The 20,064-nt window shown below is 41.4% G+C and overlaps 1 protein-coding gene across 1 annotated transcript in view; it reads left to right on the forward strand.

Moving 5' to 3' along the window:
* The window catches only part of CALCR (calcitonin receptor), a 65,186-nt gene extending 46,863 nt beyond the window's left edge, over positions 1-18,323 (forward strand). Inside the window, exons 7-11 of the mRNA XM_050892592.1 lie at positions 71-131; positions 234-300; positions 2,885-3,103; positions 10,899-10,940; positions 18,102-18,323. Coding sequence (XP_050748549.1) covers positions 71-131; positions 234-300; positions 2,885-3,103; positions 10,899-10,940; positions 18,102-18,323 — 611 coding nt within the window. The remainder of the gene's footprint in view (positions 1-70; positions 132-233; positions 301-2,884; positions 3,104-10,898; positions 10,941-18,101) is intronic.
* The last annotated feature ends 1,741 nt before the right edge of the window (positions 18,324-20,064 follow it).

Raw genomic sequence — 20,064 nt, forward strand, 5'->3', positions numbered from 1 at the left:
TAGTGTGTGTGACACATGAAATTCAAGCTAAAAAAATACCAAGACTGATCTGTAACTTTAATCATTTCAGGGTTCCCTTTAGTGCCAGCATCTATTCATGCTGTTGCAAGAGCCAGATACTTCAATGACAAGTGAGTAGCGTGTCTGTTTTTGAAGGAACTTAGCATTGTTTAACTGTGTAACACATTTTATTTGAGTTAATAATAAATTTTAATGGTGTATTTCCCCTCCAGCTGCTGGATGAGTGTTGACACACACTTGCTCTATATTGTTCATGGACCTGTAATGGCAGCTTTATTGGTAAGAATATTATTTGCCATAACAGTTTAATGATTATATTAGAAATGCTGCTAACCTGAACAGAATAGAAGTTTCTGTACTTTAAGTATTTTGGTCAAAACTCAGAAGTAGCTAGAGGTTTTCTCTACTCAGTGTTACATGGACAGGTTCTCAATACTTTTCAAAAACAAGTCCCATAAAGGGACCTCCCAGTAAAGAATCAGATTTTGAGGCAAACAGAATCACTAACTGCTTTTGAAAATCAGGGTGGTCACTCTCTCCCAGCGTAACTTATTCGTGACAAATGTACTGCATTTATGTGACATCAATGAGGCATTTAGCTATGCCTTAGCTGGGGTGAGCTGAGTGCAGGCTGGTCACTCAGCACGAGTTTTACTGGTCACTGAACTGGTATGGTCCAACGGTAGGGACCTAAACTAGCCCAGGGAAGGGATTGGACTGGGCTGTCTGAGTAGAAGGACAAGATTCAAAGTGCAGCTCAGCAATGTGTATACATATAGCATCTTGTATGCCAGTGGTGTTGTTTGGCACAGTAACCCTGACCTTCCTGAATGGTGCAGAAAGGGTTTTGTTCGACCCAAGCCCCAAGCTCACCTCAGTGTGTCACCCAAGATGCACTTTCAGCTTTTGAGCTGCCTCTTGCTTGCAGACATCAGCATGGACGTACCTGCAGTAATTAACTTGGAGATCGAACAGTAGGGCGGTGAATACTGGGAACACCTTTGAATAAAGAAACAACTTTCCATCTAATAGCTGAAAAACTTGAAAATCTTTCTACCCTTTCTTGAGAAGCAGTCTTGCACATCAGCAATGTGAAGAAGCCCATTCCTCCCTACCATATAGATAGTCTGTTCTTCCCATAGAATCGCGTCTGTTGTGGGTTTACTGGTTCAATCTTGATTGTTTCTGCTGTTGTACTGCCAACTAACTCCTAGGAGAGGCCATTCAACCTTTGGTTTTATCACCATGCTCCAAGCCTGTACAACTCAGCCACAAAGAAAGAAGGAGGGACTGTTTTTTATGGAAAAAGAGCAATCTTTAACCATTTTCAAAATAAGACATTATCATTTCTGGCTTGTGCTTATGCTGTTTCCAGTCTTATTTTTCTTGTGAAGATGTCAATGTCTACAGAATGTCCTGCATGATTTGCTACAAAAATCCCATAGTGACAGACTGACTCAGAAGAGCTGAGGATTTTTACCTTCGTAAAGTCTTTTTTCCACTTTTCACAGTTACTTCCAGAAATTCTAAAAGTGAAGGTTAAGCAGAGTGAGTGAAGTCAGAGTAGAATGCAGAATAAGGTTTAGATTTAATGCTGAATGGGACCTTTGGAAGTCATTTGTTATTCCTTTTTTCCAATAGAGCACAAATGTAAAACAGTTGAAAGGTCTCTCAGTAGTTAAGAAGCGATGAAATGCTTTACCAAAGCTTACTGATTCATGTTTTATTGTTCTGAAAGCTTCAACTGAAATTTCTCATGTATCTATGGAATGTGGGCTTTTAAAATATCTACGTAAGTTATGCAACTTACATACTTGTTTTAAAAAATAATCTGAAAAAAAAAGTCTATTGAAGTTCCGAAGCATAGGTGCCTGATATTACTGTAACAGAGTGGAAAAGAGTGATCTAGGTACACTGAAGAGAGAGAAGGTCTGTGATACCTAGGACGCCCACAGGGTACCCACTGGGCTCATTATCAGCCTGGGTCTGCCCTCCCTGTTCCTGCTCAGGCTCTTAGCACATCTCGCAAGGAGCTCTCTGTGAAGCCAGGGTCAAGAGCAAGTTTCTGTATGCTGAGCACCCACAGCTGGAATCAGATTTCCAGAAATGAGTGAGGAGATGAGATGCTGAGCTACTTGGCATCGCTGACTGTAAGGGTCAGGGGCAAAACTTTCTGAAGTGTCTGGCATTTCTGCCCTGAGCCAGCAGGTGTTAACTTTTACCTGTGGGTAGTGTACCATGGGGTCCATGCAGTCTGGTGGAGGCAAGGGGTAGCCTAGGTTTTTCTCAAGAGCAGCCTTGCCCCCCTCCTCTCACACACAAGCCTGAAGTATTGGCCCATGTAAGCTGCAGCACATTCCTCAGAGAAACTGTGTGCCCCCATAGGTCCCATACGCCCAGGGACACGCTGGGGTTTGTCTCACCTGGCTGCAGACATCTTCAGTGCAGACTGAAGCAAGATACCTAGGTGACCTTCAGACTCAGAAGAGAGATGTGGTTACTCCTAGGAGACAATTTGTCCATCCCATTTAAACTTTAGACATAAAAATGAAATTAATTGTTCCCTGGAAATCCTAAATTTGCCCACATCAGTGTCAAAACAGCTAGTGCTTCCTAGAACTGATCCCTGCCTGCCTGAAACATCCATGCAGGCTTCCTAAGGGAAGCGTGTAGAGCAGCTTAACGTCTCTTTTCTGAAGACATTCAAGGTACTTTCCAAGGCTTGACTCCCAAGGAGCTGCCCATTATGAGCTATGATAAAGCTAGAAAGTTACATTTTACTGCCATTTATGTGGTCTGTATTTTTATTTTGAATGTCTGTTTAGTTTAAATGCTTTCACCTATAATGGCTTTGCTTTTGCAGGTCAATTTTTTCTTTTTGCTTAACATTGTCCGAGTTTTGGTGACAAAGCTAAGAGATACCCATCGTGCTGAGTCCAACATGTATATGAAAGCTGTCAGAGCCACTTTAATCCTGGTGCCCTTATTAGGAATTCAGTTTGTTATTATTCCCTGGAGACCAGAAAACCGACTTGCTGGAGAAATATATGATTACATCATGCATATATTGATGCATTACCAGGTATGTTATATAGTAGCAACTTCAGCTTAGGTGAGGTGCTTGCTGTTAAGTTAATTTAGCCAAAGATGCTGTTGCCAGTTTTTTTGCCCTGAAACTGAGCATCACCATGGTTTTGCAGTTCTTTTCCAACCACTTTCACATTATTGGATTATCTGCCTTTGCATGAGTAGCACCGCTGCATAAAGAGCAACCACAAGATAGGGGAAACAATGAAAAATGTAGCAAAAATTATCAGACAGCACTACTTTTAAACTAAGGAGAGAAAACTGAGATCACAGAGGGCTTTTATGTTCCAACACAATTTCTGTTAAAGTGCTCAAATTGACTGAAACTGGTGCTGTGAGGTTAATATTAAAATCGGCTGTGTATGCGATCTGTTGTACAGAGGGAAGCCAACACACCGAACAAAAGACTGAGACAATGAAGCTTCAGTTATGAGTTAAAATTCCATTATTAGGCAGTTTACATTCAAATGCTTTGAAAATACAGCATCATTCAGTAAGTCTGGTTTGTTTTCTTTTAAAAACAAAAAAACCCAAACCTAAATGACTTTAAATGCTTGGTTATTTGGTTTACTGACTGTAATATATTGATTAGGAAAGGCAGATTTCTAACACGTTTGTGAATAGTGGTCAACATGGGTGAGTACGGTGACCCACTTCTTGTTTCCTTTCATACAGCAGCTAAATGCAGAAATTATTTTAATGTTGTAGTAAGAAAACAGCTTAAAAAAAAAAAAACAGTGGTGCTTTTTCCTTAAATGAAGCGATAAATAATGCTACCAAAATCTATGCATCCTGTCATCTTAGATTATATTTTCTGCTTACTGCCCTTATCCCTTCAAAACTGTGAGTGTGCATGCTACTGCATGCAGAGAATAAATGAAGTTATAGGTCTATTTTTGTAGTGTGTGCCATCTTATATTACAGTTCTGCTTAAAAGGAATGAGACTCTGTTTCTTCTGTTGTTACCTGTATTGTCACTTCTTCAGTCTCAAGGGCAATAAAGGAATATCTCCAAATAAGTTTTCTGGTGACAAGTTAGCAAGTTAGGATAAGATAGAGTGTTACAATAATCATTTAACTCTTAAAACATCTTTCAAATCCTGTGAGGTAGTCGGAGAATTACAAAAAGAATGTTAATTATCTTAATTAACAATCCTAATTATGATCATTATGCAATAGGAAGTCACCAAACCAAGGTTAAAATGGAACCAGAAACAAAACCAAAGTATCGTGAAACTGTTGTACTGATGGATGGGATTAGGGGAGGGAGGGACCCAAGGAGGCGAAGTTTCATCTCCGATGGGTTCCTTCTGCCCTTTTCCCAGTCATCAGGAATGGGTGTTTCTCCATGGCTTGATGGCCCTGATCACCCCCTGCCAATACATTTTGTTCCATTTCAGCAGCGGGGACAGTGCTGGGGAGACCCGCGTGGGCACATGGTGGGGGCTGCCCGTGCCCCGCTGCCACTGTGCCCAGAGAGGCCACCAGGCATGCCAAGGGGTGACAGCCCATCCAGGGCTATCCCCGAGCCAGGGCAGCAATGCAGACCTCACAGAAGAGCTCTTGACACCTCTGCAATATAATCTCAGTGTGCTTCCCGCCAGCATGTAAATTTTGGCCTTTCGGGAGGGCTATGCAGTTGTCCTGCTAACTGCAGCCGACTGTGATGCTCCCTTTTCTACTTAGAGCGAATTTTTAATTGTATTCTAGAATAAACTTTCTTAATCCTTTCCCAAACATTTCTTGTATGCATATTTAAGATAGCCAGCTATATAATCATTCCTCTGGTGCTCATTTTCTTCTAGGACTGATTATGTAATTAGCAGATATTGTATTAGCTTGTGTAACGACCATATTTCCCCGCTAGCTATTGCGTTCTCATAAACCGCAGCGCAGCCTGTCTCTCCATAAACTAGCAGCAGTCTATTAGTTTTTGCATCCCATGGCATATCAATCATATACAAGCAGACATCATGGGTGCAACTATCTTTTTTTTTTGGTGGAAAATAAAATACATGCTCCATTTCTGCACTGGTTAAATGATTAATTTTTTATGCCTTTTCTAGAACAGAAAGAGAGACAGTTTTTCAACAGCACATCACTGCTTTAAGTGAGCACGATGGTTTGATATATTAGTTACATTGTCCATGTACACAGAAATGGTGCAAACAAGCACTGCAGTCTATTGTAAAAATCAGAGGATTGAAGATGATGAATGAGAAAGAATTTGTTCCCACAAGAAACTGTGTAATGGTATTTCTTTCAGAGAACGGTTTTCCCAGTTGAAAAACAACACGTTGAGATGTTACATGCTAGGTTTCCTCTGCTGAAGTCACTTTTGAATAACAGAAGCCAGTCTGGTTTTGAGTTGTCGTGCTTTTTTTGCAATACTGTCATCAGTGCTCACCGTTTTAAGCAGAAATGTTTTTTCGAATATGAGCAATTCACAAATACTGTATGTTTACCTCTCCTGTCTCAGCTTGTGTCTGTTTCACCACGTAGACCAGATTCTTTTTAAGACATCTGTAGACCAGATGTGTAAATGATGAAAAAATTGAAGACTGGCTTTTGTGCTGTGAATATGAATGCATGTACTTTTCCAGCCCAGCCAGCCAGCCTCCCATGGACCCTGTAAAAGTAGAGATTAGTATCTCCCCTCACCATCACCAATATCAGCTCTTCAGTCTCCAGACTGTGCTGAAATGAAGATTGCACCAGGCAAAAGAACGATATTTCAACGCTTAAGTGGAATAACTTATGCACAGGGTGGGATGCTGTAGGTGCATTGCTGAACACGCTGTTAGCTTATTAAACAGAGGTCCTAAAATAGGCACCACAAAGCAAGCATTTGCACTCCAGAAAAGCCAGTGAGTTGCAGATTTTCCCTAGAGGACCTGACTTTCAAAAGCCTGTTAGATGATGCCGAAAGCACGTGAAAGTTACAGACTTCCTCAGGGTGTAAAGCATGATGGTACAGGATGCGCTGGCTCCTTGCACACCTCTGGCATGAAAACACATCTGTCACTTCAAAGCCTGAAAAGTCCCATCGTGCTGCCCAGCGAAGATGAAATGGTACACCTGGGCAAAGAGGGTGCCTCCTGCGAAGGAGTGGAGCAGGAACAGCCCTGTGTCCTGCATGTAACTGCACTCAGGTCTCCGTGCCGAGAGACTGCAGGAGAGATGTGGCTTGTGCCTCACGCCCTGGCAGGGCCATCTGCACCTCCGCTGGTCCTGGGGCTGCTGCTGCCACTTCCCCCACCCCAGGAATCACTGAGCATCTTTTGAGGGTTCCCAGACTGCAAAGAGATCGGGGTGCTGAGCTCCTGTCAGAGGGTCTGCTACTAGCAACCATTATCCCAGTTTCTGATGTCTGACATTGGTCCGTAGCAGAGGCCTCACAAGAAAAAAGGAAGAGTAGAAAAATGCAATAACCCCATGATACATCAGTTAGTCCCACATATAGACCCCCCCCACCAGATGCTCTCAAACAAGCCCAGAGATTAACACACTCCTGCTTGCAAGCTCTTTCCACCAGCTGTCCCCTCTCACTGAATTCTCTCTCCAGCATCTTGTAGCTGGGTTTGTAGAGTCTATCATGTTACCTGACATGGCACTGTTGCTATGCCAGAGAAGACTTAGCCATGGAGGTCCGCTTGGTGCAGTGGAGAAATAGCCCCCGAATCAACAGCTGCCTCCAAGTTTTAAATTTAACTCTCTATGCAGCTTTACGCAGAACAAAATTAATCCATTTAAAAGTAGCCTCTTAAAAACAGTGAGAGATTTCAATGCATTTTAGAAGGTATTCATTCCATCTGTTTCTCCATTTAAAGGGAAGTACATATCCTCTGTGATGCCAAACCAGACAGAAACATTTTCTCCTTCTGTGCAAAGTTAAGGTCATAGGACTGCTTTTGACAACATAAGTGGTTTGGTTTTTTTTTTTATTTCCTGTTCTTTTTTTCTTTGCATTATTAGTAATTTCAAAACTTTCTAATATTTTGAGCCAATAAAAGCTGGGGAAAATGTTTTTTTGAAAGCTGGATATTATAAAGTGCCATTTTTGTATGAAAAATTCATGTACAAAATGACAGTAATGAAACCTCCAGCGGAGAGTGGGAGAATAAGCAAAGCGTAAGCATCAGCTGATGGGATGTCTCCATCATTTTGCAGCAGATGGGCTGCTGTCTTCAGCCCTCTCGTGACAATCTCCACACATCAGTAGCAGCAGAAATTGCACAGACACATTCTTTGTTTTGCTTATTTTTTTTAACCTAACATAAATGAACACTTTATAACACAGTCATTTACCTCAGAGAAGCTGTATGAATGTGCTGTGAATGAAGATGATCAGGAACACAGTATTGTTTTTCTCACAGCTCTGTTACCTTTGCTGAAATTAGAGAGATGGGAATGGGAACTACTTCTATGAAGAACCTTGGCCATGGGGTTGTTTTGGGGTTTTTTTGCTGTCCATTCAGATCCAGAAGTGAGAAGTGAATGGGCATGGACCAAAGCCCACACAGAGAATCACAAACTGGTTTTTTATATTATGGCCATCTGTACAATTACATGTGCCATCATCTTCTACCATCAATAATGAATATATCATCCCACTAAAGCCTAAATGGCAACACAGTGTGTAATTAGGGCAGAAACTAAGGCCATGGACATGCTCAGGAGTAACAGGAATAAGCATATCTATATATGCTTTCTTGGTTTTATGGAGACATAAGCTAGAAGAAAAACAACTGAGGTATCAGAAACCCAGGTAAATTTGCAGTATCTGCATAGGTATTTTTTGTTTGTTTCCTTTTAACCTGAGCAAATTACTGGAACTTGTCTTCAAGATACTCACGTCTTCTAGGAGAGTGAGATACAAATTAAATACCTGTCAAGCAAAGAATGTCCTGGGACGAGTATAGGCACTTAAACACAGGGAAAAACTCACTACGGCATCAATAAGGTACATGAAGGTCTGAGAGCTGCTGACTGTGGACAATCCCTAAGGCATGATTCGGCCGCAAGTCACGTTCGTCTGGTCTTCACACAGTTCCAGAAATAAAGAATTTCAGAAGAAGTCATTAAAGGCCTTAATCTCAAAATAAATGTATTCTTCACCTCTGCCTTCAATACCACAGCCAACATTATCCTGCTGGCAGCAGACAATATATCACAGGTCAGTTTAACAACTCCACAGAGTGGCAGAGAGATATAATTGACCTAGAGATCTCATCAACAAGAATTGCACCCTGAGCAAAAACCAGCAGCAGTTAGAGAGAATATGGAAGACATATGTCAAAGAGATATGAGAAATAACCTGTGGGCCTTACATGAAATAATTAACCTACCTCCAGTCTGTCACATGTTTTAATAGATCCACTGTAGAATTATCATCATGCCAAGCCCTCCTGGCTCTGAAGAGACAAAGCTGGTGTCTGCTACTGATATCTGTGTAGCTTTACAGCTGAAGATAAAAATAGTACTCTCAAGTATGGGCAAAACTTTATGTATAAAATGGAAGAAATAGAAATAGAAATAGAAATAGAAACAGAAATATAGATGGCAGAGCCCAGAGGGCTGTTGCTGGTGAAAGAAGAGCAATAAGACATATATGGGACAAACTAGAGAAATGATTTCTTCAGCCAGAAGATGTACAACATGCATGGTCTCAAAATAACAAGGAGCCAGATCTGCTCTCAGCTCACTCCAGACCAAAAGAGCAACTGAAAGGGATACAAGGCATCACCACAGCTTCCTCTCTAGCTTTTCTGTCAGAAGGTATCTGGAGAAAACACTAGTTAAGGGAACTACACTCTCCAACAGAAGAAAAGTAGAGCTATTGCAGGATGTAGCAGAGGAACTCAAATACCATACGGGAACTGAAATGGAAAGTGGCTTCACTTCAATAGTTCAGGTTCAATTTCTGCCTTTGGGTGAACTGCAGTTCCGAAATTCCCCCTACACACTCTCACTGAAGAATAGACTTAGAAAAATCTCTCTGCTTCTTTCTCTCCTCCTGCTGTCTTTCGTATCTGCTGTGCCTCACGTGGACTGTCCATCGAGCGTCCCTACTCCCAGAGGAGATCAAGATCCATCTCATTTGCCATCGTGGCTGACTGCTGTTGATAAAAACACACTTTAGCAAAGTAGCAAGACCCCTGCTGCAACCATGTACCATGCAGTTCAACAGCAGATGTTGTGCAAGACTGTGCAAATTAATGTAGTGCACACAGTGCAGGAGAAAATCAATACAGGCCACCAGGAAGTGACGCATTTGCTCCCCTTGCATAAATTTTCAATTTAGGAATTTGTGGTCTGACAAAGTCCTGCTTTAGAGGCGTAAGGTTTTGGTTGACTTTTTGTGGTGTTTCTCAAACCAGAGCTTATGGACAAACTGTTGTCCATTGCATATTGTATACTGGGATTTAAGTTTTTTGAGAATACTCACTGTTTTTCCAAAACGTGAAAAGAAACTTTCTTTTTCTCACTACGTCTACCCTTCCTCTTCTTCGCACATGTTTTTCTGTGTTCATATTTGAAGTCATGTCAAATTACAAATTCTGCATTAGAGAAAATATATTGGAGTAAAAAAATAGCCAAAATTCAGGTGGTCAGCACCTCTTCAAACCAGCCTGTGTATCTCTAATATATAAGCATTTTGTTAAAACAGTTATTACTTACCCTACGTTTGTGGTCCAAAATACACACTTGAGAGTCCAAGACATTTTACAAAGCGTTAGCTACAATTTAACTGGTAATCAGTTAAATGAGGGTTTATAAAAAAGATACAGCTGTAAAGATCTTCAAAGCAGCCCTTGGGAACACAAGCTATTGCATTGCAGTTTTTCCCTCAATTTCACAAACTGCCATACATTTAGTTTATAATAACTGCTTTGAGTAATTTAAAATTAAGGCATTTGGCTCCCAGTGATGCTATGTAACGCTATTTTAATAAGAGCAAGTGCGGTTAGAACATGGACCAGTGTAACTACATGATTCTGAATGGCAGGCTCTCTGTGCAAGTATTTTCTCTCTTATTAATTTCACACTTTCTCACCTCATGTTCCTGCCTTGGCCCTGTTTAATCTTGTAACAGTAGTGAAATATTATCTGAACAACTGTGGCAATAATTAAATTAATTTTAAGCCATTTAGGACCGAGCTATGATCTGCAATGTCTCTTCTTTTTTTTCTGCCCCCCTACCTTCTAACAACTCACCTGTTGTGGGGTTTTTTTCCTTTTTCTGACCACTTATACCTCTTTTCACATCCTCCCCATCCAATGTGATGCCCCACATACAAGTTCACTTATCCTGACATACAGTTCAATTTAAAGCCTTCCTGGGGCAGCTGGATTCTCCTTGGGCAATGCTTTTAACTGGGTAACTCCACTCTGACAAATGAGCGGCAGCATGTAGGACACAATTCCTCTGCCATCTCTTCAGCAAATTCAGTGGCAGTGTGGTACTCCACTGTAAGGAAAATATCTATCATGTACCTTACATACCATTTAATTTTCCTTCTCTAGGCCTGTTGTACAAAAATAACTTCATAGTCAAAACAGATAATCTATAAATGCTAGTAATATAGAAGAAAATGGTAAAACATGTTGAAAAGACAAAAATCAGTGTAATAAAGTAACTGTGAAAGAGGGGGAGGTTAGGTGAAGTGTCTGTGATGCAGACGAAGTGGGCTAATGTTTTTATCTTGTATCCATCAAGTCCAAATTTCCAAACAATGCCAAAAAAAAGTTATGTATTCTGATCTCTAAACTCTTTTCCTTTCTCTTAGGGCTTACTTGTGGCGACTATATTCTGCTTCTTCAATGGTGAGGTAAGCATATGAAATACAGCAAATGAACGGAACTTGAAAAACAGTCACTGTGTTGTTCATTAATGCAGAAATAAAGCATGTCACGCTACAAACTTTGAAAAGACATAAAGTCGCTTTTTACTCTTTATATACAAGCAGCAGTGTGCGTTTTTGAAGCTCTGTGCAGAGTGTGACTTGAATATCTCTGAGCGGATGAATCAGGAGTGTTACCGTTACAAAGCAGATGGCACCAAATGAGGTGCAGGCATGAGACTCTCCCCCTACCATCTGCAATTTTGAGACAGAGGTCTAATTAAAGGAGAATTACTTCCCTTCCTGCCCCAGAATAGCGGGAAGGACCACAATGCCCCGTAAGAAGCAGTGGGGATCTTCGGGGATCTGTCCTGGAGAGCCGTATGCTGCGTTCGGCCCCAGAGCTGTGGCAGACGCCGTCCCCGGTAGCACTGTCAGAGCAGAGGAGCCTGGAGGAGTGCGATTACTTTCACTCCTTTGAGGATTAGCGCTGGCCTTTTTAAGGTCAGTGTTTCTCACACAGTAATTGAGAAATAAAACCCCTTGAGGCAAAGATATCTCCCATTCCCTTACAGCTGGATCAATATTTTATATACCTACAGCTGGTTTTTGGGTCTACTTCACTACTTTTTTTTTTTTACGAAAAAATAGCAGGTTAAAATAGGTCAAGAACCATTTAAATTCCTACAGTAAGCCATTTTCCAAAGATGGTTAGCAGAAAAATGCTTTTTCAATACATCAGGAGCATTCAACTGTAGTGAAATAAAACATCGCATATCTTAGCAAAGCTAGGAAGTCCTTTAAAAAGTTAATTTTGAATCCAGAGCAGATGAATTAGATACAGAGCAAGCTTTGTGATGCTAACACTCAGTATGTCAACCTAAAGAAATATTCGTGCTCCTGTTTATCCCTGTATATTATTAGAAAGTAGCAAATTCCAAGTAATGATGTGACCATGCTGATGTTTTGATAGTGACTTGAAGGAAGTTATGTTATTGATAAAGTGCTGCTTTGCTAAGTTTCAGGATGGCAGAGAGTATTAAATTCTGCCACCACTTGTCAACATCGCTATACATTTGCTTCTGGCTGGCTCCCTGCATAAATGTACAGAGAAATGCAACAGTAGAAAAGATTAGAGGCCTTCTGCTGTAATTCTGTAGCATGGCTTCTCAGGAGACATGAAAGAGATTGGCAAAACATGAGCAACTAACGACACCAGAACCTAACATGAAATGACAGCTGTAAAGATCACACTACAGAAGTTCATGGTTTCCTGGGTCCAATTAAATAAAGTTGGAGAGACATGCAACTCTCTTTTCCTATCACATTTCTGTCCCCAGGATCTGCAGGCTACTACCACCTTTCTCCTTCTCCCTTACTGTCATCACTTTCTGGCACAGTCCAATCTCCAAGCCCTGGAACACAGAGACTTCCAATTCTCCCTGGTAGGGAGGACCTGGCATGGAGAAAGAAGAAACCAGCCAGGCAGTTTTTGAAACATCCTCTCCCCGTAGGAATGACTGCATAGCTATGTACAGGCAGTGCTCCACTGTGTCCTCATTTGCCTCCAAACAATGTGTTACCCCAAAATCCTGGTCTTGAACATTGCCTTCTTCCTTCTTCGTTCTCCCCAGCAGCACCTTCCAGTTTTTTCAGATTAGATTTTGCAGAACAAATTTGTTTAATGTTTTATGGCTTTAGTGTAAAAGGTTGATTACTCGTAATTCTCCAACTCTAATGAGAATATATGGATTTGTGCCAAGATTAAAGGCTGTAGCAATGCTAAAAATGAGGAAAGGCAGCAAGAAAATGCACTGAAAACATAAAGTATCTTAAAGGCTGTTTGTTTCTCAGATATGTTTCGTCAGATAGCTCTAATTCCAAAGTACTTTTGGCAATATGTCAGAAAAGCATATCCACCTTTACAACTCCAGGAATACAGTTTTCAGGTTATGCAATAATGAATATATCTGGAGCATCTGCTTGCCAACGTCATGGCAGACCACATGTATCATTTAATACAAAATTAGATTGCAGAGTATGAATGAGTTTACCTGTCATATGAACTAACATATAGTATGCAAGGCAGAAAACTAAAAGCCACATTCCAGGAATGAAACTGAGTCTAAAATAAATATACAGCTCTTTTTTGTTTATTAAGTATTGTATTACATTTAATTTAAATTCAGAATAAATATATTTGGATTAAGAAAATACATCATATTCATACATGATATTCAGATGTCCAACCTCAGAGACACTCTGTGCTTTGTGGACTTCTGCATTGACTGACCTGCTGTTAGGAAGTGGCAATAGCAGCCAGTCATTCCCTACATGGACTGAAGACACACAGTCTAGATCCAAATCCTGAATAACAGCAATAGTCACCAAATCCCTAGTCACCTCTGAAAGCCTTTTGACACATCTGGCAGCCCACAGTAAAAAGACCTCTTCTTTGTGAAAGGCTCTTATCTGGATATCCACTTTTGATACTTGAATTGTCAGCGAGCCATCTGAGGGGACACATCTGGAAAGGATGATGCCCAAAAGGAGATAAAAATGAATCTGATATTGAAATGTGGCTTCCAGTTTTGTACTATATTGGTCCCATAAGTAATCACATGGATGGCTTAACTACCTCTGGGTAGCTCCAGACTGCATGTAGGATTAATGACTCCTTGGTGGAGTGGCTGATCCGAATTGTTCATCAGTGTCAGGCAGTAAGAACAAACAGCCATGGGGATTGAGGTTTCCCAGACATGTTGAGAATGAGTTTTGTTGGTGCTTGGGTACTTTTCACTATTACACCCACTTTCAAAATTGTTGTATCTGCTTGAGGCTTGCAGACTGTCTAACGTGGTTAATGGCAGGGATGCTGAGAAACCCTCTCATTATTTTCTTATAGGAAATTTTATTTACTAGACAATAAAGGAAGCTTTTTTTAGAATTTCCCATTAAGGTGGGCAAAAAGTCAAAGATAACACCTCTCTAATACAGACTCAAGACAGTTTGGTGCTACTTGCATCAGTGCATTACCAATAAACATCAAGCAAGTTTGTGTACTAGAGTAGCTGTGCTGGCGTGTGCCAGAAGATGGGATGAAAGGATTATGACCCCTTTCCTCCAAGTCTCATTTATTCCCGCGGTTACACAAGGTGTAGATATATAAGGCACAAAACCTATAGAGGAGCAGCAACAGACTAATGCCGAGATGGTATTAGGTCCTTCCAAAGGGAGCGCTGGTCTGAGTTTGGCTGCCCAAGAGAACTAAGCTGAGATAACTTCCCCCAGTCTTGCTGTGTGCAGTAGGACAAAGACCAAAGCCACAGTCTGGTCTTCAGTCATGGTAAGAGATTGTTTCCAAGCTGCTGTATACATCTGCTGCCATAGAGCTCAAAATTATTTCTCATGAGAAAATTTAGTGTGGGGCAAGGAGATTAATTTTAGTACCACAGGAGCCTGGATACTCTGGGATTTACTTTTTCCTACTGGAATATTTAACTTTGAGGCTGAAATACATGAAGTTTAGCCAGGACAAACAATGCTAAACTCAGTACCACCTGACAGTGTTTTATATTGCATTCATCGCCTACTACCTCAGCAACCTCACTTTAGTACCATGAGCCCATCTATAGAAAGAAATGTAAAAATAGTAATAAGAAGCTGTACCGATGCCTGCATTCATGTGGAAGAACACATAAACAATGGATTTGTTTTGGACTTTTAAAATGACACATCTTCTTGTGCATTTTGATATAAAATCTCAGTGTCCAGCAGCACTGTAGTTTCTCTCTCCAACAACAACAGTGTTGTACAGATGATACAAGGTCTCTGCAATAGTCTGCTCCCCAGACCATATTTCCAGGCCTGAGACTGCTTCTAGACTGCAAGGCTGGCCAACAAAATGGAAAGTCTGTTTGGAAAAAAAACAGCAATATATCTTGTGTGCCAAAGAGGCATGAATGGCTAATAGAGAACAGAAAAATCTTTAAAGTCCTAAAGAGCAGAGTAAATAAACTCAGGCTTTTCATTTCTTTAGACTTCACTTTCTTTCATCTGCTATCACAGCATGGCAGGCATCGCCCTGCTCCTCCCAGTCCCCAGGAGCCTCCTCGGTCGTTAATACGTTATGGCTGTGCATGTGATTTTCAGTAATGCTGCTTACACATTTAAAATCCATGCATGAACAGTTTTAGTTGGCACTGAATTATGATCATCTGAGATCCTTGGAATCATAGCAGAAATCTAGATTAACATGTTGTTTTACTCAAGTGCAGCAGCTTGTACTATCCATTATCCATTTGTGGCTGGATTCTTGTACAGGGCAGCAGTTCAGCAGAGAATAAAAACACAGCTGCTTTGACCTCGTGCTCTCACTGCTCTGTGGAGCCTTTTAAACCTGACTAATGGCACTTCTAATCATGGGCTGAACTGGAAAGGATGTGCCTGTTCTCTCCCTGACTATACATACAATTTAAGTGTCACTCCCTTCTGAGAAGAAAACTATAAGCTCCTCACAGCAGGCTTTGTAAGACTCAGTGACATTGTTCTTCCCTCTTCAGTTAACCGTGTTATCATCTCCAGACCTACGGTTGCCCTGGTGGCCCATCAGAGTCCAGTTCAACTGAGAGCAGTTTGAGAGCTCAGCAGGAGCTCATCACCTTCACAGCAGCTCTTCTCCCCATGCAAGAGCGATTAAAGCCTTGGGATCTATGCAGGGGCAGGGGAAGGGGGCTAGGAGAGGAACAGGAAGGCTGTAAGAGCATGTTCTTGCCACCTTCACTAAAGACGCTGAGATTAATCTGAATGGATGAACTGCTGTGAAATGCAAACGCACTCAATACTTAGAGGCAGAGGCGAAGGCCAGAGGTGTGCAATGGCTAGAGGTGCTGATGACTGTGGTGGTGGTGTTGGAGAGATGGCTGCAGGCAGGCAGAGCTGCTGTGCACACCCAAGGTTTCTGCATTATCCTCATTGTGTCTGGCCTTAAATTACAGGAGCTGGTGCCCCAGTGTGATATTGGGGAAAGTCACTGACTTAGTCCTTCTGAACATTTCTTCTTCCAGTCCCTCCCTATAGCTTCTAGGGTGACTAAGCTACAATATTCATACTGTAACATCAAAAGGCAATTTTAAAGTGACTAAAATCTTTACAGAGTTTACCTTGTGTAATATTTCTGTATCACACGCTACAACTGCATTACTCTTTCATGCAGTAATTCTTTCTCACCAGTAAACTTTGGCAATGGTGTGATATGAAACATCCCTGTATGCAGCCATTTCACTTTAAATCTCAGTATTGGCTTAGTAAGTTTTGCTCACAGCCGCAGTAATTAAATTTCCATTGCAACCATATGCCTTTTCCGTGCTTGATATCTAATTAACCTACACTCAGCCTTTTGTTTTGTTTTCTTTATGTGTTAGGAGAAGGTGAATACCAATACATTTCTCCAAATGAAAAGAACTCTTAACTACTTTGTTGAGCTAAACAATAGCAAAAAAGAGCTAGTATTGGAAACTGGGCATGGATATAGTTTTCAGTTAGTTTTAAAGGACTAGTCCAGCAAACGTTTGTTTACTCAAGAAAGTAGTCGTACCAAAGTCAGTGCAACTACTTGCATGAGTAAGGATTTATAGCGTCAATCCTCATACCTTGGCTTGCGTCTTGGATTAAAAATAAAAAGCCAAAGCAATTGAAATATCCATTCTTGGCATGCGGCATAGTCCCGCTGTACACTCAGCATCTCAGATTCATAGCAATTCCTTATGAAGCCTTGTCCTTATGTGACATGAAACAGCTTTCTTGCAGGCAGCTGTGGGTGGTGAGTAGGTAACATTTTACTATATACATATTAATAGAGTGATTAGAATTGTGGAGACTTGGGAAATATTGAAGTTATTCAGATTCATCTACATGAATCAAAGATATTGTTCTGCACAGAGCATAGAGAGAGATTTCAGACTACTCCCTGAGCAAAAATAACATACAACGTCCACCTCAGCAGGAGCACAGAAACTCTGGGACGCTCCTGTCATCACAGTGCTTCATCTGCACCTGCCTTCCTCTGGAGGGATGGTCGTTTACAGCAGATTGTTATGGCAAACTGCTCCTGTTCTCACATTTTACTGGCTAGAATCGTTGATCTAAACCAACAGAGCCAGGGTTTGCCTACTCTCTGCTCATGTCTCAACACTTTATTTGGGAAGGAGCTAGCGAGTGCCAGCACGCCTGAACGTGCAGCTGGAGAAGGGCTTCTTATTCCCTGGCAGGACTCAATAGCTTAAGTCATATCCTAGCACCATATATAACATCACTTTTAATGTAAATGTTGAATAAAATATTTTATTCCTAGAAGATGAATGTCCAAAGGTTGAAATTCTCTGCTATGCAGAGGGCTATGACCAAAGCTATTTTTTTGCCAGCACAGAACCTGTTCTTAAATTACCAGAACAAAATCTCTGTTTAGCTGTACTAATCCTCCAACTCTTTCTCTCTACAAAATTAGCCCTGGCAAGCTCTTGAAGTGTACTTACACTTTGCCATTCATGGCTAGTTTTACTGAAGGTTAAGTTTCTTCAGGGATCACAATGCATTAGCCATTCCAGGGGCAAGGATCCAGCTGCAGCATCAGATGGGTTTTAATCCCCATCCCTCCTTCCTCTTCCCTCTTCTACCATAGCATCCTACTGTGTTCCCGTGCCGCAATCTGTTCCACATTTACCTCGTATGGGAACAGCTAACCTATACGCTCTCTTCACAAGCAGCAACAACTGCAGAAACTCTAGTTGCTGCCATAGGGTAGGCAAGGAGGGAGTTAAGGCCGAGAGCTGAGCAACTGCTTCTGCTTCTGGAGCTGGGAGCAGAGGGGAGGAGAGAGGTAGACTGAACCTGATGGAATTAGACCTGGAGCTTTTGCTTTTTCTCTTTTCCCTTTCCCTTTCCTTTTCCCTTTCCCTTTCCCTTTCCCTTTCCCTTTCCCTTTCCCTTTCCCTTTCCTTTCCTTTCCTTTCCTTTCCTTTCCTTTCCTTTCCTTTACTTTACTTTACTTTACTTTCCTTTTTTCTTCTATTTCCTGCAGCATATTTTAAAATGTCTACAATTCTAGGGGTTTAGATTATGCCTCACCCTAACTATGTGTTTCTTTAACAGGTACAAGGAGCTTTGAAGAGGCAATGGACACAGTACAAAACCCAGTGGGGCCAAAGGCGCCGAGAGCACTGTTCCACGCGATCTACCTCCTACACTGCCACATCAATCACAGAGGTCCCTGTTTACCTGTACCATCATGATTCCAACAATGAACAGTTAAATGGAAGATATGTAGAGGACTCTGAACTTGTTGCATTAAAATCTGGAGAGACATCTGCCTAGCTCAGCACCAGCCATTGCAAACACATCCTTTCACATTCTGCTTGTGAACAAAGTGGGGAGAAGGGTGGGAGTGTGGAAATCCAAGCCGCTGCGTCAGAGGGCAAGGCCAGGTGAAAGGACGCATATTCCAGCAACATCAGCCTCTGACGGCAATGGCGTAGAGGGAGTCTGATGCAGACCTGGGAATAGCATTTCTTCCTGTGCACTGCAGCAGGTAGTGAACATGGACCTGCCCACCAGGCTATGTCATCTCCAGATCTCCTGATACCGGCCGTATGAAGTGACCATCTGACAGCAGTAACAGTGCCAGGTAGCCCATAGCAAATAGGGAAGAAAGAACCAGTATGTGGCAATTGGAAACTTTCAGCGCTTTTTGCTTTCGGTACTTTTCTTTAACACTAGATTTTGAACTATCAACTTTCACAAGATGTAACTGGCTTGGAGTTCTTTATTTTTTCCCTTTTAATGAGCTTGATGACTGCTTAAAAGATTTTGCACATTGCAAGACAAATCGAACAGATGAACAGAAAAAGAGTTGCTCCAAAATGTTCAAATCTCGATCTCCAAAGGATGCACCAAAATATTACCATCCCCAAAGGATATCCCCAAATATTATCATCCCATTAGCAGGTGCCTAAAGCAAATGAAGGTGAAATAGTCATTGCATAGCAAGATCTCAAACACTCTCAGAGAAACAGATCAGTTCTTTAGGCTGCATCACACAAGTCCTGCAGGCATCTCAAAATAGGTTTTTTTTAACAATACTGGTAGTTCACAAATATTTATTTATAGGAAAAATTGTCACCTTATTACTCCGCCCAGAAACTCATCATTAAGGCACAATTCTTTCACTCTCAATAAACTGTGAAATTTATTTGGAAATGATTATTTTCTTTAATGGCCATTCTGAGAAGAATGCTAGATGAATGCTTGTCTCTGTTGTAAAATTATGATCACGGCAGTAAAGGATCCCAGGTAAGAAATGAGAAACGAATGTCTTAGCACAGGAAGCATCTATTTTTAGAATCTGGTTGCTGTTCTGAGTCCCTCATTGTTGAAGGTAACGATTTCATGTGTGAGTCTGTCATCAGGAAAACATGATGAATGTACAGTTTTGTGAGTAATAGGCACCTTTTATCACACATTCAAAGCATCATTAGAGTCTCTATGTGATTACTGAGGCAGAAATCAGGTCAGGGAGAAGCTGATTTGCAGTTAGAAGTTACAGTACTGTCACTGCAAAAGTTGTGCAAATCACAAAAGAAATAAAATAGATTAATTTCCCACATGAAGCTAATTGTAAAGACTCTGCAAGCAGCAAGGCCAGTGCCACGGAAGTTTTGCAGGGCTGTGACTCCTATGGAGCTTTATGCATAAAATGCCTAATTAATATAGTGTCATTCTTGCACCTCTCTGAAAAGCTGTCCTACAGACTCCCACTCCTTTGCCTTTGGCTGAGATGCGCATTGGATATTTCAAATGCTAACAACTTCAAGATATTCATCACAGTCTTTAATTTTGAAGGAAGCTGGAAAGTTATCAGTCCCCGTTTGTTTTCCCTGCTAATCCACTTGCATCTGGTGCTTCAACCCCAGCCCAAGCAGGAAGACATGGTCAGAGGAGGAGGCAGCTGCCAGTGCCAGTGGTGACACTTGCTCATCTCAAATGTCTGAATACCAGCCCTGACCCGGGAGTTGTAAAAATACTGCCCTAGGTGAATGGGGAGAGACAATGCCATCCT

This window comes from Gymnogyps californianus, chromosome 2 (genome assembly GCF_018139145.2).
Source record: "Gymnogyps californianus isolate 813 chromosome 2, ASM1813914v2, whole genome shotgun sequence".
NCBI classification, from domain to species: domain Eukaryota; kingdom Metazoa; phylum Chordata; class Aves; order Accipitriformes; family Cathartidae; genus Gymnogyps; species Gymnogyps californianus.